General features: G+C 36.7%; 1 protein-coding gene across 5 annotated transcripts in view; it reads left to right on the top strand.

Annotated features, from left to right (window-relative positions):
- Positions 1-26,810, top strand: part of LOC112920310 (tubulin-specific chaperone cofactor E-like protein) — a 156,303-nt gene that overhangs the window by 1,879 nt on the left and 127,614 nt on the right. For 3 of the 5 annotated variants that reach the window (XM_072729513.1, XM_025999040.2, XM_025999038.2), the window contains exons 2-4: positions 10,560-10,669; positions 20,563-20,712; positions 22,572-22,711. In XM_072729513.1, coding sequence (XP_072585614.1) covers positions 20,580-20,712; positions 22,572-22,711 — 273 coding nt within the window. In that variant the 5' untranslated portion in view covers positions 10,560-10,669; positions 20,563-20,579. The remainder of the gene's footprint in view (positions 1-10,559; positions 10,670-20,562; positions 20,713-22,571; positions 22,712-26,810) is intronic. The other 2 variants (XM_025999039.2, XM_025999041.2) reach the window with 1 other exon arrangement.

Below are 26,810 nucleotides of genomic sequence, written 5' to 3'. Positions count from 1 at the left end.
GTGCTTGTCTGCTATTTAAAAACTGGTTGTGGTTCAGCCTGTTAATGATGTTGAGTGCCAAATTATGTTGCCTGATTTCAGTAGGTAAGTTTATAGGGTATGTATTTAAGACCCTTTTGTTGGTTTAATTTTTTATCGTGGATGCCCTCATGTTATTTGGATCATGGAATTCCAAGTCACAGCCATCAGGAAAGAATTGCCCAAATTAAGCTTCATCATTGGGACCATATTTTTGATTGGATGCCTTATGAAAGCATTTTTAATCATCTTCAAACTTTGTGTGTTGTAAACTATTTATTTATCGACTATATCTTGGGTGCTGGTGAGAGGGTGTCTATGTTGGCATGTATCAGCCATCCTTTAAAAATTCTTTTTATCAGGTAAATATTTGTTTGGGAATCTTTAGCTTTAAAGAATGTTTAAAAGTTTTCTTTCTGTGGTGGTTGCTTGGAACACGAAGCAGGAGTTTCATTAATTTCATTTTTCTGGGAATTATGTGTACCGATCAATAAACAGTTGTGGAGAACTTACCCTGAGTGATTGCGTGTGCTTTTTTATAGTTTTCATTTTTTTTTTCTCTTGAACCTCAGACTCTTAGATATGTCTACCTAAAAGAGCAGGCTCTTTTCTTCTAATTTCTGCTTCCAGACTGCTGTGGGTTTGGAAATTAGATGCTTACATTTGCTAGAACTTTGTGTAAAATAAGATTGTGCAGCTCTGAATATTATATATGTGTGTGTTTATTATATATACACAAATACTTTTTTAAGTGTATGAACCGTGTGACATGTATTTTGGCCAGAGGCCTATTTACTGACCTCTTAATTGTGGGCTGTGTTTTAAGTAAGTGAACTCTATATACTTAGTGTAGTTAGTATATAAGAAAAAGTTCTAAAAAGTAACATGAAGCTGATAGTGATACAATTTGGATTTAAGGATTAAACAATCAGCTGTGATTGTTGCCTTTGCCCTATAGGCACTGAGTCATTAAGAGTGGCCATTCCTTCCTTTTTAATCTTTTTCACTGCCCTCTCCTGACTTTCATTTCTTTGAGATTAGAGTGAGTGCTCTCAGACTCACTATTCCCATTGTCTGTTATTCTCATTCTACTTGGTCCTGCATAGCTTCATCAGAGTACTCTGCTAAAGAACAGCACCCTAATTTATCATTTCTCTCCTCAAAAACCATTAGCTTCCAGTGCCAGCACTGAATAAAGCCCATACTGTTTAGGTTGGCACTGATGTTTTTCTCGAGCCTCTACTTTTTTTTCTGACACTGTTTTTCCATCCTCACTGCAGATCCTCTGTTCCTGCCAAGCTGTCTGCTTGTTGTACTTGTTTTACAACACCATTGTTCCTGAAAGTCTGGGAAATGTGTTCTTCATGAATTCCTACTCATCATGTTATTACAGATGACCCTTCGTTCTTGAAGTCTTTCCTGCCTGTATTGTCTACACTACTTTTCCTACATTGCTTTGTATTGTTTGTTTTTACCCCTTGTAGATTATATAACTTCATAGAAGACGGGGGACTCAAATATCGGCTAATCTCTAGGACACCTGGCACAGGGTTTATCAGAGTTCATGGACCAAGTGAATCCGAATTGACTGAATTTATGCTGAAAATTGCAGGTCTTGGAAAATTCCACCTTTGACTTAATAAGAATCTTGGAATTTGCCTAGCTGGGTCTTCTGTACAGTAAAATTTGAGAATTACTTACCTAGCATGATGCCTTGTATTACAGTAGGTACACACAATTTTTGAGCTGTCCCATTTGTCTGGACTTCTCTATTCTCAGCACTCATAATAATGATAAGAATTTGTTGACTACTTACTGCATGTCAGATACAACAAGATGCTTTAAAAGCTTCATTTAATCTTCACAATGATTCTAATGACTATGAAATCGCTATTAATAGTTCTATTTTACAAATGAGAGAGCAAGCATAAAGAGGTAAGTTACTTGTTCAAATTCCAGTGCAGATCTGTGACTGAACTCAGACTGAACTGAAGGCCCATGCTCTTAATCACAGTGCTCCTCTATATCATTCATATCTGCATATCTCTATAAACAGATTTAAACAAAATGACACACTTCCAAAACTCAACACTGAGGCTGTATGAAAATTTTACTCATAATTCAGTAGGGGCTCTTAGGAATGTGATCTATTACCAGCACTGTTAAGGATAATTTAAAGTTCTTCTGAGATTAATGCTTTTCCAATGATTTTCAAAATTCTCTCTCAATTCGGTAATATTTGTCATTGTTATACTGGATTTTCTTTTCACTGCCAGAAGATATTACATCATGTTTAATCAAAGTAAAATTCACTTTTTCATTCATTCAGCAAATACTGGTTGCCTGTGCCAGATGTTCCTCCATGTGACACTGAACTGGACTGACAGATCCCTGCCTTTTTGGGACTTAGGTTCTGGTTGAGAGGAGCTGAAGCCCTAAATTAACATATAGTGGAAGTGCCAGAAAGAATGAGAGAGGCTGGAGTGATGTGATAGATGGTAGCAGTGGGGCTATTTTTGATGGGTTGGTCAGAGGCAGCTTCATGGAGAAGGTAACATTTGGATTTAAATTCAAGGCTTGGATGCTAAGATGAAGCCAGCGACACCAAGAGCCAGGTAAAAGGCATTCCTGTGAATGCCTTATGAGGGAATCAGCCTGGCAGTTTTGAGAAGTAGAAAGCCATGCTGGCTGAAACCCAGTGGGTGGGAGGAGGTGAGGTCAGAGAGGTGAGCAGAGAACAGACTAGAGGGAGCCCTGAAGACCATGATAGAGATTGAGTTTCATTCTTGGTGTGAAGGGAAGCCTTTGGAGAACCTCGAGGACATGATTCAACTTATATTTTGAAAAGATCACTTGGCTTCCTTGTGGAAGATGAATTGTGGAGTCACCAGAGACCAGGAAGGGAGCAATTGTAGCAGTCCCAGTGAGAGGCTGATGGAAGCCTAATCCAGAGTAAAGTAATGGAGACAGAAAGAATTGGGAAGGATTGGGGTGTTTGAGAGGCACTGATGATAAACCTCGCTGATTAATTACATGGGGGTGGGAGAGGAAGAGAGAAAGCAAATATAGCTCCAAAGATGGGAACTGGTGGAGGAAGAGCAGGTTTGAAGAGAGAGAATTAGGAGTTCTGTTTTTGCCCCTGTGTTCCTTTCCCTGATCATGCATCCCCACCCTCCTAGGCTACCACAATCCTGAATTTTGTGTTTGTTATTCTCTGACCTTTCTTTATAGTTTTTATTACATATATATGTGACCCTAAACAATACTATGATTAATATTCCATTTTTGAATTTTGTGTAAGTGGGATTGTACTATATATATGTATATTCTTGAGATTATTTTATTTTTTCAAGAGTGTCTTTTTAAAAAATACAAGTTTCAAGTATACAACTGTATAATTCTTTCATATCTGCATACACTACATAGTGGTCATTACCATAAATCTGTATGGCCATCCATCACCAGTCGGTTGACCTCCTTCACCTGTTTCACTCCCCACAGCCACCCTTCCCCTCTGATAACCAGCAGTCTGTCCTCCGTATTTGAGTTTATTTTTGTTTTATTGTGTCTGTTCATTTGTTTTTTAGATTCCACATTTGAGTGAAATCATACAGTGTTTATCTGACTTATCTCACTTAGCATAATACCCTTAAGGTCTATCCATGTTGCAGATGGCAAGATGTCATTCTTTTTTATGCTAAGTACTATTCCATTGTATAAATATACCACATCTTTATGCATTTATCTATCGTTGGACACTTAGGTTGTTTCCTTATCTTGGCTATTGTATATAATGCTGCAGTGAGCATAGGGGTGCATGTGTCTTTTCAAATTGGTGTTTTTGTATTCTTTGTGTAAATACCCAAAAGTGGGATAGCTGGATCATATGGTGGTCTATTCTTAATATTTTGAGGAATCTCCATACCGATCTCCATAGTGGCTGCACCAGTTTACAATCCCACCAACTGTATGAGGGTCCCACATCCTTGCCAAAACTGGTTTCTTTTCTTTTTGATAATGGCCATTCTAGCAGGTGTTAAATGATATCTCACTGGGGTTTTGATTTGCATTTCCCTAATGATGGTGAGCATTCATGTGCCTGTTGGCCATATGTATGTCTTCTTTGGAGAAATATTTAGATCCTCTGCTCATTTTTAAATCAGGTTGTTTGGATTTGTTAAGTTGAATGAGTTCTTTGTATATTTTGGATATTAATCCCTTATCAGATATGTGGTTTGCAAATATCTTCTTTCACTCAGTGGATTGCTTTTTTGTTTTGATGATGGTTTCCTTCACGGTGCATAAGCATATTAGTTTGATGTAGCCCCTTGTTTATTTTTGGTTTTGTTTCCCTTGCCTTTGGAGTCAGATCCACAAAGACATTGCTCAGACTGATATCAAGGACCTTACAATCTGTGTTTTCATTTAGGGATTTTATGGTTCCAGGTCTCACATTATTCAAGCATTTAATCCATTTTGAGTTAATTTTGTGTGTGGTATAAAATAGTGATATAGTTTTATTCTTTTGCACATGGGTGCTTAGTTTTTCCAACACTCATTTATTGAAGACTGTCCTCCATTGTACACTCCTTTGTTGTAGATTAATTGTCCATATATATGTGGGTTTATTTCGGGCTCATAGTTCTGTCCCATTGATCTATAGCAGCACACTTTTTTTAAAAAATTGAAGTATAATTAATGTACAGTGTTAGAATACTTTCAAATGTACAATATAACAATTCTATAATTGTATACATTTCTTGGTCCTCTTCAATATTCTCTATACCATACTGTTTTCATTGTTGTAGCTTTGTAGTCTAGTTTGAAATCAGGTAGCATGATACTTCAAGCTTTCTTCTTTCTCAAGATTGCTTTGGCTGTTCCAGGATTTTTATAGCTCCATACAAATTTTATTTTATTTATTTCCATACAAATTTTAGAACAGTGTGTTCTAGTTCTGTGAAGTATGCCATTGGAATTTTGACAAGTATTGCATTGAATCTGTATTACTTTGGGGAGTGTGGACATTTTAACAATATTAATTCTTCTAGTCCATGAGCATGGAATATGTTTCCATGTATTTGTGTCTTCAGTTTCTTGATTTTAAAAGTAATTCATGTTGGGGATCCCTGGGTGGCTCAGCGGTTTAGTGCCTGCCTTTGTCCCAGGGCGAGATCCTGGAGTCCCGGGATCGAGTCCCATGTCGGGCTCCCGGCTTGGAGCCTGCTCCTCCCTCCTCCTGTGTCTCTGCCTCTCTCCCTATGTCTATCATGAATAAATAAATAAATCTAAAAAAAAAAAAAAAAGAGTATGTTAAAAAAGTAATTCATGTTGATGAGAAGGCCATAGAGAATTATCAATTGTTAATTTCCATTGCTGTGTTATATTTCATTTATGAATATAATATAATGTAATTTATCCCATCATCTGTTCTTGGATATAAGGGCCTTTTTGAGCCAGGATTTTCAAAATTTCACACAGTATTGTTGTGGACATTTCCTGTGGTGTTTCTGGTGCACATACACAAGTTTCCATAGAGTTTACACTGGGAAGTAGAATTGCTGTGTCATAGCATATGTGCATCTTCAACTTCACTAGATGATGATAAAGTGTTTTTCCAAGGTGTTTGTACCTCTACTAGCAGTGGAAGAGTTTCTGTTCTTCCACATTTTCTCTGATGCTTTGGTATAATCAGAGTTTTTAAGTTTGGCTGATATATTAATATTTCACTGAGATTTTCATTTTCGCTTCTAACTATTATTAAACTTGACCATCTTTTACATTTATTTATTAGTCATTTGAATTTTATTTTCTGTTAAATACTGTTGATGTGTTTTGTCATTTTTCTATTGGATTATTTGCTTTTTTAAAAAATTATTTTTATGAGTTCTCCTTATTAGTTACATGTGTTGGCAGCATCTTTTTCCAGTTTCTGAGTTGTATTTTTTCATATTTAGTGTCTTCTGATGATCAAAAGGTTTTTATTCTACTGGTTGATTTTTTCCTTTATGGGTTCTTTTTATGTTTAGTTTATGAAATAGTTCCCTAAATCAAGACCTTAAACCTCTTCCTCTATTAGAAAAAAATAACTATTTTCCTCTCATAGTGATAAAGTTTGACTTGCGTATCTTATTGGGAGTTGAGTTCTTCTGTGTTGTGAGGTGAGGATTCACTCTCGTTTTCCTGGAATGGTGTTCATTTGTCCCAGGACTAGTTACTGAAGTTTAAGTTTTTCCTACTGGTCTCTGCCCTTTCCTGCCTTAATCATATGGGTCTATTTGTGGACTATCTTTTCTAGTCCATTGATCCCCACCCCCCACCCCAGTTGTTTTCTTTAACAAAGTACAGTTGATTCTTGATTCTTGTTATTTATGGTACTTATGTAAAGTTGCCATGAACGCTGAATGAGTGAAAATGGCATCATTGCTCCTAGGAGAGATATAGGGTTAGGTCCTGCCAGTTTCTGGTCGTAACATTTTTGTCAACTGATGAATACATGACTTTGTTTTGTACCTGTGTCTGTTTATAGACACTGTATTCAAGATATAGTGTTGATTTATTAACTTTAGATTCAGAGTGGATAGCACTATAGTTCATGCCCCAGTAAATCTTATCTAACACGTATTTTCTCCATAAGGCACACCACAGACTTCTTGTGTGTTGGAGCACTAGGCAGCCCTAGCGCAGTTCATCTTGGAGCCATTTTCAATAATGAAATCACCAACCAAAAAACCCCACAAAAATGTGAAAAACATGGCACTAAATCATGAGAAGGGTCTTATTTACAGTGTGAGCTGAGACAGAATGGCCGAGTGCTGCCCTGTTCTGTCTTAACTGGAAGCGTGCACATTAGGCACCTCAAGTTAGTATCTGCACGTGACTGGGAACATGCTGCAAGTATGGATTTTGGGGTTACAAATAAATCTTATTGAGTAGGTGACTTTGCAGATAGTGAATTCTATAATAATGACGCTTTACTATGAAATTTTGTGAGAGAGGCCATTTTTCAGGAAACCATTACCTTTAGCACTTCTTTCTTTTGCTTACAGATAGCTTTATAACATTTTATTTTAAGAGAATAACAATGCAACGGATCTCAGATACTAAGTTTTGATTGACAGCTGCCATTATCTCAAAGGCACTTCTTATTTCTGAGAATGTTTGGTTCTATTTGTAATCACAGTATATTGTTATTTAGTGCACAGATAAATGAATTTAAAGAAAGTATTGCAACCCTTAAAATGTTGAAAATAAGTGTAAATTATTAAACCCTTATTGTGACTCGTGTGAAGATCATATTTTCTCATAGACACTCTTAGTAACTTAAGGCGTAAGTTATGTAAAGGCAAGTGCCCTTTGGAGGCTTTTAAAATGTCAATTCTATTAATTCCTCATCTGTTAGTGATATTTCTCCACGTGAACATCAGTAAAGGAGTCCAAGAAAGAGATAAATGAAAATTGTATACTTCATAAATCAAACTTCTCAGAAAATGCATTTATTAAGACTTGGCTTAGTTTATCCTTTACTCACTGTTTAAGATTCTTAAGTGAACTGTTGGTGTTAATTTGTAAGTGTGCCGAGGGAGTAATAACCAGAAATTTTGGGCTTGACCTATGTTCATCTTTTTTTTTTTTATACACACAGCATGTATCTTATTCTTTGAAATATTTTTATTGTGGTAAAATATAAAATGCACCATTTTAACTGTTTTTAAGTATATAGTTCAGTGGCATGAAGTACGTTTACATTATTGTACCACTATGAGTACCATTTGTCTCCAGAACTTTTCCATGTTCCCAAATTGAAACTCTGTCCCCATTCATCAGGAACTCCTCATTCCTCACTCTTCCCCAACCCCTGGCAACCATCATTCCACTTTCTGTCTTTATGAATTTGGCTATGCCAGATACTTCATTTAAGTGTAACCATATGGTATTTGTCCTTTTGTATCTGGTTTCCTTTAACATTGTCTTCAGAGTTCATTCCTGTGTCTTAATTTCCATCCTTTTCAAAGCTGAATAATATTCTAGTGTGTGTATAGACCACGTTTTCCTTATCTAATCATGCATCCATGTATAGTGGGGTCATGTCCATCTTTTTGCTGTTGTGAATAATGCTGCTATGGGCATTGGTGTACATCTTCTCAAGTCCAAGCTTTCAGTTCTTTTTTTAATATATCCACAGTAGGATTGTTGGATCATATGATAATTATAGGTTTAATTTGTTCAGGAGCTGCCATACTGTTTTCTACAGCAGCTACATCATTTTACATTCTCACCAGAAAGTCACATATATTCAACTTTAAACAGTGCCTGTTGTTTTGAAGTATGGCATAAATTATTAGCTTTTGCATATGAAATGTTAAGTATTATATGGATACTAAAATAAGCAGTATTAAATTTGTTGTGGCTATAGTTTTTGCAGAAGAATTTAACTTGTGATAGGTAGGAAGTATTTCTGACTGCTCCTGATTCATTGCTCTATCATTTCATCTCTTATTTTTGGAATCTCCATGGAGAGGTACACATAATTATGCATTTCAGTGGTAGCTATGAAGCATTTTTGTTCACAAGTACTCTGATCTCAGAGTTTATTAATAAACCAGCTTTTTTATTTGTATAATGCATTTGATATGCACACTCAGAAGTGATTAGAAAACTCATTGATTAGCACAGTTATGGAGTGCCAATTATATGCAAAATTCCAGCCATTGACAGAAATCCTTAGCCTCAAGAGCTATATAGTCTAAGGCCATAAGACATAAACATGTGAAAATCACATCACTGTGCACAAGTTAAATAATAATGGCATGTGGGACAAAAATTATGCCACACGAACGTGTCATTGATTAATTGCCCCCTGAATATTTCAGGCAGTAGATCCCTGAGCTCAGCTCAAAGGAAACGGATCATTACCGCAAGAGGTATCTGTAAAGGCTTTACCTGTGAACTGTATTCTGAGCGGAGTGTTGAAGAATATAAAATTTAGGTGGAGAAGAGAGGGAAAGAACTTCCAGTTAAGGAGGACTGATTTTGTAAATGTCAAACATTTTTAGTGCCTGAATCATTAATTGGCACTAATTGGCATAGTCCTGGGACCCAAAAAATTAGATGAAATCTATTCTTAAAAAATTGTGAGGACCCCAGGTATATATTAATGCTAGCATGTTCCTTGGGTAGTGATGGTAGCAGTAGAAGCAATAGTAAATGGGTATTTATTAAGTTCTTTCTAGGTATTAGGCACTGTGCTGAACCCATATTATCTCCATTCATTCTTTAGCAACCCTATGAGCTAGGAGTTAGGGGCAATCTCTTACCCCTCATAATCTCTTACCTCTCATCCATAAAAGGATGAGACGGAGAGAACCGAAGTAATTTGCCCATAGCCACACAGAGTAGTGGAGTTGGTCCTCATTTACCTCCAGGCAGTTCGATTTCAGAATGGCATGTGTTACCCCTGGACAATACCGCCATAACACTAAATGTAGAAGGGACTAGTGAATTTTTTTTTTTTTAAGACTTGTAAACTTTGCAACTTCTCTGTGTGGCTGATGTTTAACATTCTGGCAATCCCTGGCCAAGAGCCAGAATGGTTTGTAAACAACTCTAAAAGCTTGTATGCAGAGTGAAGAACAACTAGTAGTTCCTAGTGAGGCCTTGTTTTAACTTGATAGCTTACGTAGGTGTTCAGGAGGAGAGATAATAGGGGTAATCTGTTCTGTAAACAGCTGAGTAATGACCTTAAATTTGTGTATTCACAGCTGACCCACAACATGCATATATGATTTTCTTCTAATGAAAATGACTCTGTTCAAGAGACTAATATCCATTGTTTTTTGGTGAGAAGGGGAAGTTGATAATAATTATTGCCCCTCTGGGGACTAGACCAGTGAGTCCTGCTGCTTAGTAGTATTCTGGTTCAGTTATACGGATGTGGTTACAAGAGATATTTTGGGTGTAATGGTTTTCAGTTGTTTTAATAAGTTTTATTTCAGTGATTTGTGCATGATGCCATATACTGTTGACATAACTATTCCTGTTTTTAGTAAAGATAGCATGACTCAACAGACTAGGGGTACAGAAAGTATGACTTAGCATGCTGCTTGGGCCGTGGAAACCCAAGCAAGTCACCTCAGTTTGGTGTCCTGTAAACAGAGATAAGGTGGTCAGAAGGTGGTTATGGAAATTACTATGCTTTAAAAGATTGTGAATCTCAGTGTGGGGACACTTACCTTCTGCGGAACATCAACTCAAGAATAGATATATCTACCTCCTGAATTTTGAGTGAGTGCAACATTAAAGCCTTGAGATTTGTCAAATTGCATTCTGGCCACATAGAAAGGTAGGGCTGGGTGCAGATTTGTTTGTGAAGGAGACAAGAGGGGGAATAAGAGTGGAACTCTCCTTGGAAGATATTGAAAAGGGGTATAGTGAATGTTAAACTTTTTTCATTGTTCTTATGATTGTTGAAAGTGTATGACAAGTGCTTTATATATATATATATATATATATATATATATATATATATATATATATTTCAGAATGCCTGATTTCATAGGATATAGACAACTCACATAAGCCAACATTTCTGGACAGAAAGAAGCTGTGCAAATCAACAAAGAAGTGCTTAGATATAATTTCACATAAAGAGGTACTGAAGTCCAAATAGCAGTATTTTCTTTTTAATGTGTGTATGTATGCATTTTTATTTTTTAAAATGGCATCATTGTCTTAATTTTTTTCTTCTTAAATGCTTTTTCATCAAAATGTTAAAGTTCGTGGGCTAGTGCATTTAGGTCAGAAATTTCAAGTTCTGTGTTTATGTCTAGTAGACCCTGCACATGAGAGGCAATCATGTTTGCTAATGTGCAGTTGTAGATGACAAAAACAGACTCTTGGGGATCCCTGGGTGGCTCAGTGGTTTAGCACCTGCATTGGGCCCAGGGCGTGATCCTGGAGTCCCAGCATTGAGTCCCACATTGGGCTTCCTGCATGGAGTCTGCTTCTCCCTCTCTCACTCTCTCTCTGCCTTTCATAAATAAATAAATAAAATCTTAAAAAAAAAGAAAAAGAAAACAGACTCTTTGTCCAACATCAGATGGGCCTTGTATGCAATGTAGTTCTTTAGTAGATGATACAGATAGCTCTGAAGTCCTACTCACTGGTAACATAGAGTCCCAGTTTTATACATCTTTGGTGTCACAAATATAATGAAGTAAAGAATTTAGGTTAGATATTTTAATGTCTGTCATGCTTTTAAGGTGAAGCAAAGTGCTGTGCTAAGTGAAGAGAGTAGCTGTGTCCTATTAAAAGCATAGGACCAGGAGTCTGAATTCATGTTTCATTTGGCAGTGTTGCATTGGGTTGTTTGTTGTTGTTGTTTTTAGTTTTCTACCAAGAAGAGTTGATGTGCCACATTCTTACGGTGTTACGTAGTTTAGTATACAGCTGAAGACTGAGAAATAGGTAGTTCAGAGTAGGGTGTGAAGTCGTGGTGGTATGGTGTGTTCTGATAATGGATTTATCAGCTACAGTTGAGTTTGGTACTTGGAATGCCCAGAGTAAATTTGTGAATTGCTTAACTATAATAATTCTACAGGCTAATTCTGAAACTTTATAGTTTATTATTCTTATTTTTTCATTCCAAAAAGGCATCCACTTAGGTGTATTACATGATGGTCAGGGGAGGTTAAGTGAGATAAAATTGCAGGTATATGTACTTTATGATAAATGAAATTAGAAGTCATGCAGGATAACACTGTCTAGCTTAATTATATTGCCTTGGACAATGTCCCTGAAGTGTTTTTATGGGTGAGATAGCTGCCATTCATGACTTTAGCTGCAAAAGCTTGTTAATGGAATACTTGACAAACCTTAAAAATGATTATTATGTAGATATATATTTACTGATATAGAAAGTTTTTCATGAGCTATTTAGCAAAAAAGGGAGGTTACACAACTACCTAAAAGTAATTTAATTTTGTTTAAAAAAATATGTATCTACATAGCATGGGAAATGGCCTAGAAAAAAATATACACTATTAGGTGCATCCTCAGGTTTAACCTACTTGCTAAATCTGTTGACCAAAGCTTCCTGGTATGGCTGTGGCTCAGACTATGATATGATATGCTTCAGATATGGAAAACTTTTGGTAATACTTACATGCCTAGCTTACCTAATAAAAAGGGAAACTACACCTACAAGAAAACTATATGGGGTTATAGATTTTTTGCTAATTTTCAGTTGGAAACTTTAAAAAATTCAGAATGTTTATTACTTGTATTTTTAAAAACAATTATTTAGAAAGAAGCTTATTAATAGACCTTTATCCATTCATTTATTTAATCTTTCCTACAGGGAAAAATAGATAACACACTTACATACTTTTCCAGTGTAATTATGTCTTATTGGGATACACTTAGGTGAAGATCAGGAAGATTTAGAAAACAGAACAAACTACCTAAAATGTGTAAGAATGTGGCAGAGTTTGGGTGTAGGAGGGATTTTTCTAAAAAGGAGGCTCCCTGGTGATGATATTAGGAGTTCTGAAAGCAAAAGTTAAATGAGCTTTAAAAAGCAAACAAACTTGGCAAAAATTGAGAATGCTAATAATCCTAAGCAATTTTTTGAAGCTATTCAAGAGAGTTTCCTCTTTCGACTTGTTTTGTCGATCTCTTCCCCCCACCCACATTCCCAAATTCGGTCTTTACATTTCTCTTTTGTCCTTTTTAAAAAAGAATGAAATATAAAACTCTCTCTCTGAACACTTGGTGTTTCTTCATCATTGTTGTATCTTTTCTTCTTTTAGCACATTTGAGCTTCTCACATACTCATTCTTCACTTATTTCCTTATGTTGTGGTTTCTATTGCCGGTCTAAACACTGAAAGTACTTCCCTTAAGATGAACAAGCACCTAACTGCCCAGGCCTTTTGGGATTAAAAAGATTCATCACTTCTGACTGCTTGATATTCTCAGTAAAAATTGGTGACCCCCATCCTTATACTGTATTCACAGTGATCTCTGTCAAAAATGTTCTTTTATCTCTATAAGAGGAAGTTGAAGCTGAGCAAGGTCAGTCACGAGCTGACCATCATCCACCTTCCAGTGAAACCTCCAGCCTCAGCTGCCCTCCCCGCATGTATTTTATGTTTTAGCGGTATCACATCATCGCCGTAGATCCTGTCTCTGGGGCCGAGAATGCTCTCCTTCACCCTATTAACCTGGTCTTCATCATCTTTCAAAATGGCTCAAGGTTTACCTTTGGCCTCTTCCATCATACTTCTGAAAGTGAACCACTTCTTCTGTTTGAATTCACTCTTTCTGTGTGGCTTATTTTAGATTGTGTTATTTTCATGTGTTTCCTTCCAGAGCGTGGATGCCCTGAGGCCAGAGTGTGGATTGTACTTTGTCTTTAGTGTGTAGTGCAGCATTTGGCACGGATTCAGTGTCTGGTTCATCTTTTTTTTTTTTTTTTTAAGGTTCATCTTTGTTGAATGAAACTAAATGAGAAGGTAAGCTTTGTGAGGGCACACATTTTATGAATAAATGAATGGCCAAATAGGCTTGATGGGAACCACTTGATAGAGTGCGAAGAAAGAGGTAGCAGAGAAAACTAAACACATCTGTTGTCTCTCCATTTTTATGAAACGAGTGACAAAGACATTCTTAGTGTCAGATTGTCTTGTGAAGGAAGTAGGCAGCCAAGTGGAGAAACTACTGGAATGAAGCGTTATCTGACCAAAGGACTCTGACAGTGACATTATCGAATCTTTGCCACAATGTTTAAGTTCTGTTTTCAAATACTTGGTAGCAAAATATTGGCAGGTAGCTTTTAGAATGTAGTTTTTCTTTCTCTGATGAACAGGTAAGGTGGGTCAGTTGTATGTAAATGAGTCCATGTCAGATGAACAAAAATAATTTTAAACTACCCAGAACTGTTTCCCTCTCCGTTATTTCATGCTATGAAAACTCTTCCTTGATAGATTGACTCATCCTAAATTAATGCATATTTTGAAGTATTCCAGTTTACTCCTTAGAACTGTAAATTCGTTCCTGACTGTTTAGTATTGCAGTGATGTGAGTCCTGCCTGGTCAGGTTCCTGCTGCTGGATGCTCCACTCTTTTTGTTAGTTTCCACTGTAAGAGAAGAGGACGGGGCCTGGAGTTCTCAAGGCATCCCAAGGCTTAGGGCTGTGTAATCTCTGCCTGCTGGAGCTCTTGTGCTTCCAAAGTCTCAAGAGTTTTGATATAATTTGGGTAACTTGTTTTTTTTTTTTTAACTTTTTTTTATTTATTTATGATAGTCACACACAGAGAGAGAGAGAGAGAGAGAGAGGCAGAGACACAGGCAGAGGGAGAAGCAGGCTCCATGCACCGGGAGCCTGATGTGGGATTCGATCCCGGGTCTCCAGGATCGCGCCCTGGGCCAAAGGCAGGCGCCAAACCGCTGCACCACCCAGGGATCCCTAATTTGGGTAATTTGTATGACATGTTTATAACTTTTATTAAAAGCTTTAACTTGGCTAGCAGAGGAAGTGACCCTGCAGGCCTGAAGAGTATTCTTTCAACCCTTCTGTACATGTCATAGTGGATTTGTGCTTCACTGTTCTTCAGGCCATGGAAACCCTCAGGGAATACAGTGCTCTGGCTGTCATCCTAATCCCTCCTCTCATTTTAATTTAGTTTGTTCAGGCACTCAGGTGAGTTTCATTCTTTCTCTTTCTTTCCCATGCTATTTTATTAAACTATTTCTTCCCTTTTGGCCACCATTTTGGCCACCAAAGCACTCTTTGCTTCCTCACTCCCCAGTTCCTTTTAAAATTAATATTATGTGTTTAACACAGTCCAATTGGAATTTTTTTCATAGACAGTTGATAATAATGAGTAATTAAAAAGCCATGTGACAAACTATTAGGTCATTCCCAGATTTATCACTTCAAAATGTTTATATTTCAAAATGGTAACATATGAAAACAAAAGGTGATGTGTGTTTGCAGTGAGTTCAGGTAGTTCAAACAGATGAACTTAAAGCAAATCTCCTTTCCACCCTTATTCTTCCTTTTCTCTCTCTGGAGTCATCCATAGGTACTAATTTTTTAAATTTCCATTTTATCCTATGCATGTATAAACAGATCTATTTTTTGGTAAGATTTAAAATATATAGTTTTAGAGTCTGTAAGGTGGTATTTTAGGGTTTAAGTCATGAATGAGGCTGGTAGTATTCACACTTTATGAAGTATGGTACTCTACGATAAGGGTTTTTTTTTTGTGAAATATTGATCTTGCATACTAGCATAAAGATATATCTTCTATGCCTTCCAGTGTTAGTGGTCAGAAATGTTCTGTTTTCAGTTGTGTTCAGTTTCATACTGATTTTGACCTGACCCTTTGGGAACATAAAGTACAAGTAGTTTGACAAGTATGTGGAATTTTAGGTGACTAGAAATTCTGTTTTGATACCAATCTGGCAAAAAAAAAAAAAAAAAAAAGCAAAAATACCAATCTGTTTGGCAGCTTATCCTCCAATTTGCACTCCATTCTGACTTTCTCCAAGTGCTTTACAAGAGCTCATTCTAGTTAGGATTTGAGACACAAAGCAGCTGAGATTTTCACGGGCACACTCCATGACTTGGGAATGGAACCAAGCAACATCACCCAAGATTCCTGGCTCCTGGCTTTCAGAACCAATACAGAATACTTTTACAAAGATATCAGAACTCTGCCAACTGTAGAGGTAGTCAGATGTAACTCGATACCTGTTCTTTCCAGAAAGTCATAGATTGTCCCCTTCCCCCAAAAAAACCTTTTAAAAGGCTCTAGTTAAAGATCTTTTTCCATCCTGTATTTCCTCATTTTCCAGTCTGTTTGATTTTCAGCTTTCCTTTCCCACCTACTATTCTTCCTAAAACTGCCCCAACAGATTTTGTGTAGATTTATGTTACTGATCCATTTTGCAATCTTAATGTTCTAATTCAAAACTCATGTATTAATGCGTATGCTATCAATAGTCCTGGAAAGCTATTCCAGTAGAGTATCCTGGAAAATGACCAGATGACCAGTGAAGGTGCCCGGCGTTGCTTTTAAGTCTTTAGGAAAAAAGAATAACAAAACAAAACAAAACACCTCAGACAGTTTGGAAGAGTTACTAAAGCATGAGGTCATGAGAAATAACTTGCTAAGTTCCCATGATTGCTGGCTTCCTCGCACTTATTTTAGTTTGAGATGTCTCTATTGTTGCCATCCTCAGTTTGCCTGTATTTAAATTGTGTATTAAGATTATTGCCCTTGAAGAATTGGTTTGAGTTTCAGTGGTTCTAAAGCCTCTAGTTTAAAGATGCTGTTTAAACTCAGTGAGTATTATTTTGACAGTGACAGGTTAGCACCTTCCCCACACACTTTTTATTCTTTGGAACTACTAATTGTATAGAAGGTAGCAGTGTAATTTCTTTGACATTTGTTAAACATATCTAAAAATCCTGCCGGCATTCTGCTTAGACAGGTCTTTAATGAGAACTATGCTGTCAGCAGTGGCCTAGGTCCTGCTCTGTGTGGTGTGATAAGTTTACATTGTAAAAGAACCTTCCACCTGAAGGTTCATGGAGTCTTAGAAGAAACACCCACAGTTCAGTTTTGACACAACCAGTGCTGGAATAGAGGACAGTAGCAGACGTTTATCACTCTGTGTGGATAGAAGGAACAAACTGTCTTGTACTAAAACAGGTTCTGTCTTTAAGCTGACAAATGAGGATCCTGACAAAGGGCAGCCCTGAATTTTCAAGATGACTTGTGATATCCTAATTATGAAATGTGCTTCATAGTCTAGACCTTGGTAAATGAAACTTTTGTCCAGTAGATGGACATGTACTTAATGCATGTTTACTCTATGTTCTAGGCAGTTGTGAATTGATTTCACAAAGTACAGTGGACGTGGTCCTGGTTGTAATTTAGGGAATGAACCAAGTTTAAAGACCACTTTTTATTTTTTAACTATTTATTTATTTATTTGAGGGGGAGAGACTGTTTCCTTGGGTAGTCCACAGACGCCTCAGACTAAATGTATATACAGTGGAGTTCATCATTTTCTTTTGCAAAGCTCAATCTCTTCATATTTTCATTACTTAATGATACCATCAGTCACCTGGTCACCTGTACTAGAAACCTGAGGGTCAGTCTTGACTCTACTTTCTCTTCAGCCTCTGTAATACCTGAAAAGCATGCTTTCTAAATTGACCCTAAATCAGCCACTGCTTTCTATTTGTACTACCATCATGTCACTTCAGGCACTCATTATCTCTCTCCTGTTTTGTTTTGTATGGTTTTATTTATTTTTTTAACATTTTAGAGCATTGTACTTTAATTTTTCTATTGAAGTGTAGCTAACACACAATGTTATATTAGTTTCAGATGTACAACAGTCTTGCACATCACTCAGTAATCACCATGATAAGTGTGGTCAGTATTTGTCACCATATAACATTATTAAAATATTATTGACTATATTCCTTATGTTGTACTTTTTATCACCATGACTTTTTGAAAACTGAAAGTCTGTATCTCTTAATGCTTTTTATCTATTTTGCCCATTTCCCCACCTATCTCCTGTCTGTTAACACCAGTGTTTTTCTTTGTATTTAAAAGTCTAGCTTTGTGGCATCTATTGAGCATCTGATTCTTGATTGCGGCTCAAGTCATGATATGAGGGTTGTGAGATTGAACCCCGCATTGGACTCCATACTCAGTGGGGAGTCTGATTGAGATTCTCTCCTTCTCCCTTGACCCCTCCTCCCCCTCTCAAATAAATAAATAAAAATCTTGAAAAAAGTTCTGGGTTCTTGTTTGTTTTGTTTTTTAAATTCCATATATAAGCAAGATCATGTAGTATTTGTTTTTTTCCCTTTGACTTACTTCATTTAGCATAATGCTCCATCCATGTTCTCTCAAATGGCAAGATCTCATTCTTTTTTATGGCTGAGTAATATTCCATTGTGTGTATGTATATGTGTTTGTATATATATATGTGTGTGTGTGTATATACACACATATACACTACATCTTCTTTACCCATTTTTCTATTAATGGACACTTGGGTTGCTTCCATATCTTGGCTATTGTAAGTAATGCTGCAATAAACATAGGAGTGCATATATCTTTTCAAATTAGTGTTTTCATTTTCTTTGGGTGAACACTCAATAGTAGAAATACTAGATTCTATGGTTTATCTATTTTTAATTTTTGAAGGAACTACTATACTACTAATAGTATACTACTATTATTAGGAACTACTAATATTACTATATTACTAATAGTATACTACTATATTACTAATAGTATACTACTATTATTAGGAACTACTAATACTGTTTTCCACAGTGGCTACATCAATTTACATTCCCACCAACAGTGCATGAGAGTTCCATCATCCCCTCCAACACTTATTTCTCGTCTTTTTGATACTAGCCATTCTGGCTGATGTGAGGTGGTGTCTCGTGGTTTTGATTTGCATTTCCCTCATGATGAGTGATGCTGAGCATCTTTTCATGGGCTTGTTGGCCGTCTGTACATCTTCTTTGGAAGAGTGTTCGGGTCCTCTGCCCATTTTTTTATCAGATTGTTTGGGTTTTTTTACTGTTGAGTTGTATAAGTTGTTTATTAACCCCTTATTGGATATATCATTTGCAAATATCTTTTCCCATCTGGTAGGTTGCCTTTTTGTTTTGTTGGTGGTTTCTTTTGCTGTGCCAAAGCTTTTTATTTTGATGTAGTCCCAGATAGTCTATTTTTGCTTTTATTTTCCTTGCTTAGATCTCCTATGTTTTTGTAGTATCCTTCTAACTCTTCTCCCAACTTCAGTATGTATTCCTTCATATTCATCATCTTTTTTTTTTTTTTTAAGATTTATTTATTTATTTATTTATTTATTTGAGGGAGAAAGAGAGAATGAGTAGTGGGAGGAGCAGAGGGAGAAGCAGACTCCCCTCGGACCAGGAAGCCTAACCCAGGGCTCCATCCCAGGACCCTGGGATTATGACTGGAGCTGAAGGCAGATGCTTAACTGATTGAGACACCCAGGTGCCCTCATCACCTATTTGATATCCAGGAGTTTTCCAAAAAATTTGATTATTATAGTCCCTTCCGTAAAACCTGTTGATTTCTTCTTGTTTTATGTGGAATAAATTTCAGCCTTTTAATGTAGCACACATGATTAGTTACTCCTAATGCTGTTTTCTGTTAGACCATGTACATTCTCATTGTTAAACCTTTTTACATGATAACCCTTCTTTTTAGAGTATTCTTTATTCTCTTTTTCTGATTGTTTTAGTAAAAAAAACTTGTCATCTGATAGTTGGAACTACAGAGGTCAAGTGCCTGTATTTTGATTTATATTTAATATAGATCATAGGCCACCCCCTCAAGATAAGGGGTTAGCAGGCTGTCAGAAGTTATCATGTCTTTAATATTACCTGTTCTGACCTGTGTGTGAGTGCTGAGAGGATGTTGGGGTTACTGTGTGTTTGGACCCGTAGCTGGAGTTCGACAGTGATGACTCTACCCAAACTCAAAACAAAAGAAATGGTGTTCTGTGTTAGTCAGGGTTGGGTCCATTCATCAGTAACTGAAAAATTGAACAGTGACTTAAATAAAACAGAGGGTTATCTGTCTTTCACTGAAATTTCCAGAAATCTGGAGTCCACCACCACTGTGGCAGCTCAGTTCCATGAAGTTCTCAGGGACTCAAGTTCCTTTCAGTCCTTTGCTCCACCTTTCTTAGGGTGTGTTCCTTGGGCTTATAGTGCCAAGTGGCATTTGTTTTCTAGGCAATAGAATTAAGCCAGAGACAAAGAAGGAAGCAAAGGGTACACTGGCTATCTTTTAAGGATGATTCCCAGAAGCTACCATAGACTATTTCTATCCTATCAGCTAGAGCTTAGTCATACACTCATCCCTAAGTGCTGTATATACAGTTAAAAATTCTTTTACTGAGCTGCCTGGGTGGCTTAGTGAGTTAATGTCCCAATCTTGATCTTAGCTCAGGTCTCCAATTCAGGGTTGTAAGTTCAAGCCCCACATTGGATTCCATGCTGGGTATGGAACCCAACTTAAAAAAAAAAATTCTCTTACTATGGAAGAAAAGGAGAATGGATTTTGAGGGATAAATATCAAAGGAGTCATCCAAACTCTTTAGTCTGATGTTGAGTCTACACCTTTCTAAGTCCTTTTTCCTTTTACTTACCACATAACCCTATGTACCAGCCAAAAGTCCTCCTGTTACCTTGACTGGAAATGATTGTCTCCTTGACTACATTTTGTGGCACTGTTAATCTGTATTGCATTTATAATATGCTGAACTTCATTGCTGTCATTCATCTGCATATATATCTTCCCTAAATCGTGAAGTCTCACCACAGTGCAAATTCCTGCGGGCAGTGACCGTGTCTTATATGTCTGCCATGCCTGGACTGGTGCCTTATAAATAATTGGGTTTGCAATAAAAATTTCTTACATGATAAATAAATAACTTTGACAATTTCTTGGTTTCTTGTAGCATTTTAGGAAAAGAAGATGGATCAACCTAGTGGAAGGAGTTTTATGCAAGTATTGTGTGAAAAATATAGTCCTGAAAATTTCCCTTACCGTCGTGGTCCTGGGATGGGAGTCCATGTCCCAGCCACACCTCAGGGCTCTCCTATGAAAGGTAAAAAAGATGCGACCTAAAACGTTTATTTATTGGATCTTAGTACTTGGGGCCTTAAACCAGAATGTTGTCTTGTTTACAGATTATTCTTTTTAGTAGAGTCACATAGTCTTTCTCCCTTAGTATGACTTCAGTTTTTTTTGAAAATTTGGAAGGATTTCTCTTCCTCCAGAGTGGCCAGAAGGCACCTTAGTTGTACTCATCAGGTACGAACAATATTTGAGTGGTAATGTTTCAAATACATATTCTATCAAGGAACTAAGAGGATCTGAGAAAGTATAAGACTGACCTGTGCCCTCAGTGACCTTACAAACTTAACTGGATCACAAGACACTCCCATCTATGAACATATAACACAAGGCAGTTTATATTGAACCAAATGATTGGCACAGTGATTGGGAAAAAGATTGAGGAGAGAGTAAATTAGTATTATCAGGAAAGGATTCAAAGCCATGAGACTTAAATTAAGTCTTTAAGAATGTAGAATTTAGTTAAGGAGGAGATAAAGACATTCTAGGAGAGGGGTTTTGATGTGAGCAAGAGATCTAAAACATTGAGAAATGTGCAAGGTGTGTCTCTCACATCTTAGCCTCATTTACATTTAATAATTCTTGGAAGTAGTTCTGTGTGAGTTGGGAAATCAGTATTGAGCAGTATTTTAGTTCCTATGTTCCTCAGTTCAACTTGTCTTATTACCCCATATAAACTGGTGGCTCAGCGGTTTAGTGCCGCCTTCAGCCTGGGGTGTGATCCTGGAGACCCGGGATGGAGTCCCACGTCGGGCTCCCTGCATGGAGCCTGCTTCTCCCTCTGCCTGTGTCTCTGCCTCTCTCTCTCTCTTTCTCTCTCTCTCTCTCTGTCATGAATAAATATAATATATTTTTAAAATTAAATAAATAAGTAAACTGGAATGGCAGAAAGAGGTGGATTTCTTACTTGGTCTTTTTTCCAGCACCCATTCCCATTCTCAAAAATTTGATACTGAAAAGTACTGAATTGAAAAATTATGTAATTTGAGGCCTCTGTAAATAAAATATTTCCTTTGTGAGTCCTTATTTTATGCTGAATAGGTTAAGAGTGGTTGAATTCTCATGTCTACCTTTTTTACTAGGGCAAGCGTTGTTTTATTGACACCTATATTTTTGAACCAAGGCAATAGTTTGACTACCTCAGTTTGATCAAATTCATTATATAGTTGAAGACTCTGAAACCCTTTCTTCCATTATAATTATGTATTTTTAAAAATCTCATTTTCATAAGGGACACATTCTACATGGATATAAAATGGAAATGATTGATAGACGAGAGAGAGAGAGATGTAGTTTTTTAAATGAATCCACTTAAGCAGGAAGATTTCTTCAATGATATGAATTTGAAGAATTGAAGTGGTCTCAGGTAGACTAATGGTTTGAGATAATTTTCAAGGGCAGCAATAGGTGGAAATATACATCAGACAAAAAAGAGCTATCCAGAATGATACTTTTAAACTAAATTTTTAAAAAGAAAGTATTGGGACCTATTAGAAGACTGGAAGTCCAGATCAATTGCAAGTTCTAGTGTTCAGATGGTAAGATGATAGCGAGGATGATACCTGTATTGTTGGTAGTTGAGATCAACAGTCCTGCCAGCAGCAAAGCCTGTAAGACTTTTTGGTGGTACTGGTCCAGTACTTTTAATCTCCTCCTGGGCCATATTTGGCTGTTTCCTCTTAGAGTTCAGTACCCTTGGACCCCATCGTATTCAAGTTTTTTTTCTAGGTCCTCTTATAATTTCATACTATTTGATTTTGATTCCTGGGGACTGTATGTAGACAAGAATTAGGCTGATTTAGAAAGTGTTGTGTTTCCCCTGTGATTCAGATCGCCTCAACCTCCCAAGTGTACTGGTGTTAAACAGCTGTGGAATAACACGTGCAGGAGATGAAAAAGAAATTGCTGCCTTCTGCGCTCATGTGTCGGAACTAGATCTTTCTGACAACAAACTCGAAGACTGGCATGAGGTAAAGCTTTTATATCACTGCATTTTGGTGATTTCTGTTGAATTCTAGTTGAGAGTCTTGACTGGGTCTCAGATAAACTGCTTCAGCTGTTCTGTGGTGATTTTTCAATTAACATTACTGCTAATTTGGTTTTCATTAGTATGAAAAGCACTTAGGAGCTTTATTCCAGTCATTGAGAGGTTAATAAGACCACAGAGGTTTAAACTGCTAACAATACATTGGTTTTTTTTACTGTTTGTTACTTTATTCCAGGCATTGAGAGGTTAATAAGACCACAGAGGTTTAAACTGCTAACAATACATTGGGTTTTTTACTGCTGATGTGTAACGTGAGTTTACACATCCTATGTTCATTCTGTACCACTACGTCAACCTTTATTGCTCTAAATCGACATAAAAATTGCTTAAGCTCAAAACTCAGATTATAAAAATATTTATTTTTATTGCTAAAATTTTCTTCAAATATTTTAGAACTTTTCCTTGTTTTATTAAGTCCCTTACGTGGTTTGACATGTCTTCTGACCTCAGAGTAAGTCACACCAAATACACAAAGGTATTACAACATTATCTTTTATTATTGTACATAGCACTGCCTACCTGATGATAACATTACCTTGTAAATGCTGTGCTTGAGAATAGGGAAAAATAGTTCTTTCTCCTTGATTCATTCTCCTGCCTTAATTTAGGATCTTCTTTCTTGCTTGGACTGTTGAGAAAGCTTCCTGATGGATTTTCCTACCTCTGCTTTTATTTTGCTTCCCATAAGCTATCTTCTTAGGCAAAGACTCCTTTTAATAAATGAAATAAGAGTATGACACTTTTGCTTAAAGTCCTTTGGTTGCTTTTCACTGCCTAAAAACTAAGGTCTGAACTCTAAATGTAGCCTTTCACCATATGGCCATTGGTTACTTTTAGAGCTTTATCTCCATCTTTAGCCACATGCTTTTTCTTGCAGCTCATGATAAACTCTTGACATGACAATCTTCCTTGCTTTTATTCCTTCTGAATCTACTACTCTTTTTCCTTGTCTACCCAACCTCTTCCTATGTATCTTTCAAGACTTGGCCCAAGTCGCTATTCCTCTCTGAAACTTTCCTCAGCTCTCACTCAGGCAGAGTCAGATTATCCCAGTACCTATATCACGCTGCTGTGTTAAATGTGATGATTTATCAGAACTTAGTGCAATCACATACTTACTTGACAGTTTTCCTATTAGACTGTGAGCTTATTCAAAGTAGAGATTTTTGTCTTTATTACCATCAGCACCCAAAGTGTCATACCAGATACTCCAATGTTTGTTGAATGCTTTAATGAACAAATGATTGTATCTTAAGGATTGATCAAGACCACTTGCTCCAACTTTTCCTATGATCTTAAGAAACTCACTTAATCCCTTAGTGCTTCACTTCGCTCATCTCTAAGACAGGGCTGCAGATAAAATTAATCATTGAGGTGCTTTGTAGGTATTAAATGCTATTCAAATTCCAAGACAGCTGTTTTGTTTAAGAAAAATCTGTGCATAACCTAATTTTCTTAAGCTTTTCTTATATTTACCTATGTCATAGTCTAATCTGATAACCGTGCTTATGGTTATATTTCCTATTTTTATTGAGGTGTTTACCAAATTCTTTGAGATGCATGTTGTTTGACTTTTAAGTGACTTGTTAATAAATGCAGAGTTACTGGGCTGTTCCAAGAAATAATCTGTTTGTACATGCATCTATTTATTAATTCATTTATCTCAATACTGTTATAGCTCACTGTTCCACAAATTACATTCTATGCCTTCTTGGTCCTTTGAGATGCTTCAGTGATGTGCATACTCTGTCCACACTGCACAGATGCAAAAAGAACGACCTTGTTAATTCTCCTTCTCCCTAATTCCCAGTTGTCTGCTGCTCAACGTCTGGTGAGAGTTTTTAACCTGCATGAGTGAAAAGTCAGACCAAATCTTCCTCTGAATCTTTTCACCTCCTATGTTTGCAGGCCGAGTCCCTTAAATGTGTTTCTTTGGGAGTGTAAAATTTCAGAAAGGTTTTGTGCTTTGTGCTCTGACCATGTAGGGACAGTTTAATAGTGATATAGCTGCTGCCTCGCCTCAGAAGAACAATCTCTGTCAATATGGATTAGAACACAAGGTTCACACTAGGCACATCAGCCTTTTCTCTGCTTAGAGGTCTACACTAAATATTTTCCAGGCCACATTGACATATTTGGATAGAGGGTCCTATTATATTCATTTGTGCTTTGCATTCAGTTTGTATATTCCTACTTGTGCTCTATACTCTGTTTCCAGACGGTTTTCAAATGAGTTTTCATTGCTGCTGTCCTTTGGGTTTCCATCTTCCAATTTATTTTTGTTTTCATCATTCCTTTATTTTTGTTCTTTGCTATAACTATAGTTGATCTCAATCTTCTAGAATATCTATCAGAGCACAGAATAGTGGGGGAAGTACTGACAGCAGAGCATGTTGATCTTCAGGATCGATTAAACTCTTTGCCAGGCTATAGATGCCTCATAGGTCACAGTTTTAAGACATTACATTTCAATCCCAGTACAACCGTGTACCTGATTACCAAAAAAATCATCTGTCCTTGGCCATTAAGTAAGTTTATTTTGGCCTGTATTCAATATAGCAATGTGGGACAAAATAATATAGTATGTTCTTTTGATATTTTGAATGGTCACTAATGTTACAACCAACTTCTTTTGTAGTTTAAACTTGTAGCTGATGGATATCCAGAGATAAAGATAAATATAAGTGTGAGGTGTCATACTGTGGGGGGAGGCAAAGATTTGTCTCCATTCTTCTAAAATTGGGCATCCATGTGTAAAAAAAAGACATTTTTTAGCTTTTGACTTGAATTTTAGCTAAGTACATTTTTGTCTCACCTTTCCCAAGGCATCTCCTTTTTCCTCCCTTCCTTATCAAAACCATTTTATAAAAGAAATTAAACCAAGTAGTTGAAAGGATGGAGGAATTAGCCCCTCAGGTGAGGTAGAGAATAGCTTGGGTATAAGTTACAGATTGTTATCTTTCAACCCTTTTCCCATTTTTCTTCAAACTTTAGTTTCTTCATTTTTAGAAGCCAGAGTAGAAGGTCCTCTATTAAATTATAGAATTGTGGAGACCTAGAAGGTCATGTAAGTTCATCTCCATGTTTCTGCACATGAACAACACAGGTTTGAACTGCACAGTCTGTTTGCATGTGGACTTCTTACAGGACAGTACTGTAAATAAAATTTATCTTCCTTATGGTTTTCTTAATATTATTTCTAGATAGGCAGGGGATGGACTAAATGGATGATGGGAATTAAGGAGGGTGCTTGTGATGAGCACTAGGTGCTATTTATAAGTGATGAATCACTAAATTCTACTCCTGAAATCAATATTACACTATACTTAACTAACTAGAATTTAAATAAAAGCTTGAAACATAGGGAAAAAAATGTAAAGTATAAAAGAGATTTCTTTTTTTTTCTAGGGAGGGGGATGGGCAGAGGGAAAGGGAGAGAGAGAATCCCAAGCAGGGCCCCATGCCTAGCACAGAGCTCAAAGCAGGACTCAATCCTACAACCATAAGATCATGATCTGAGCCGAAACCAAGAGTCAGATGCTTAACTGGACTGAGCCACCCAGGAGCCCTAAGAGTGTTTCTTGTGTAAAATTCTAAAATATCTAGAGATGTAAGTTTATATGATAGAATATGCTGCATACATTTTTTTTTCTGGGAAGAATCACAAGAAAAATTTCAATTTGTTCTGTTTGAATTTCTTAACTATGAACATTTTGTTATTTTGACGTCAATAAGGATAGTGGGCTGTTGAATTTGGGACATTTTTTAGTTTTTTATTTCTCTATATGAAAACAAAATAAAACACATGCTAACTAAAAACAAAAGCAAAACAAAAAAATTTTCTCTAGCTCACTTTATTGTAAGAATATGGTATATAATACATACAACGTACAAAATATGTTAATCGACTGTTTATGTTATCTGTAAGGCTTCCTCTCCACAGTAGTCTGTCAGTGGTTAAGTTTTGGAGAGTCAAAACTTACCCACAGATTTTCAACTTTGTGGGGTGTTGGCACCCCCTA

The sequence above is a fragment of the Vulpes vulpes genome, chromosome 12 (genome assembly GCF_048418805.1).
Source record: "Vulpes vulpes isolate BD-2025 chromosome 12, VulVul3, whole genome shotgun sequence".
NCBI classification, from domain to species: domain Eukaryota; kingdom Metazoa; phylum Chordata; class Mammalia; order Carnivora; family Canidae; genus Vulpes; species Vulpes vulpes.
Note: the sequence above shows the minus strand (reverse complement) of the source record. Positions and strands in the feature narration are given on the sequence as shown.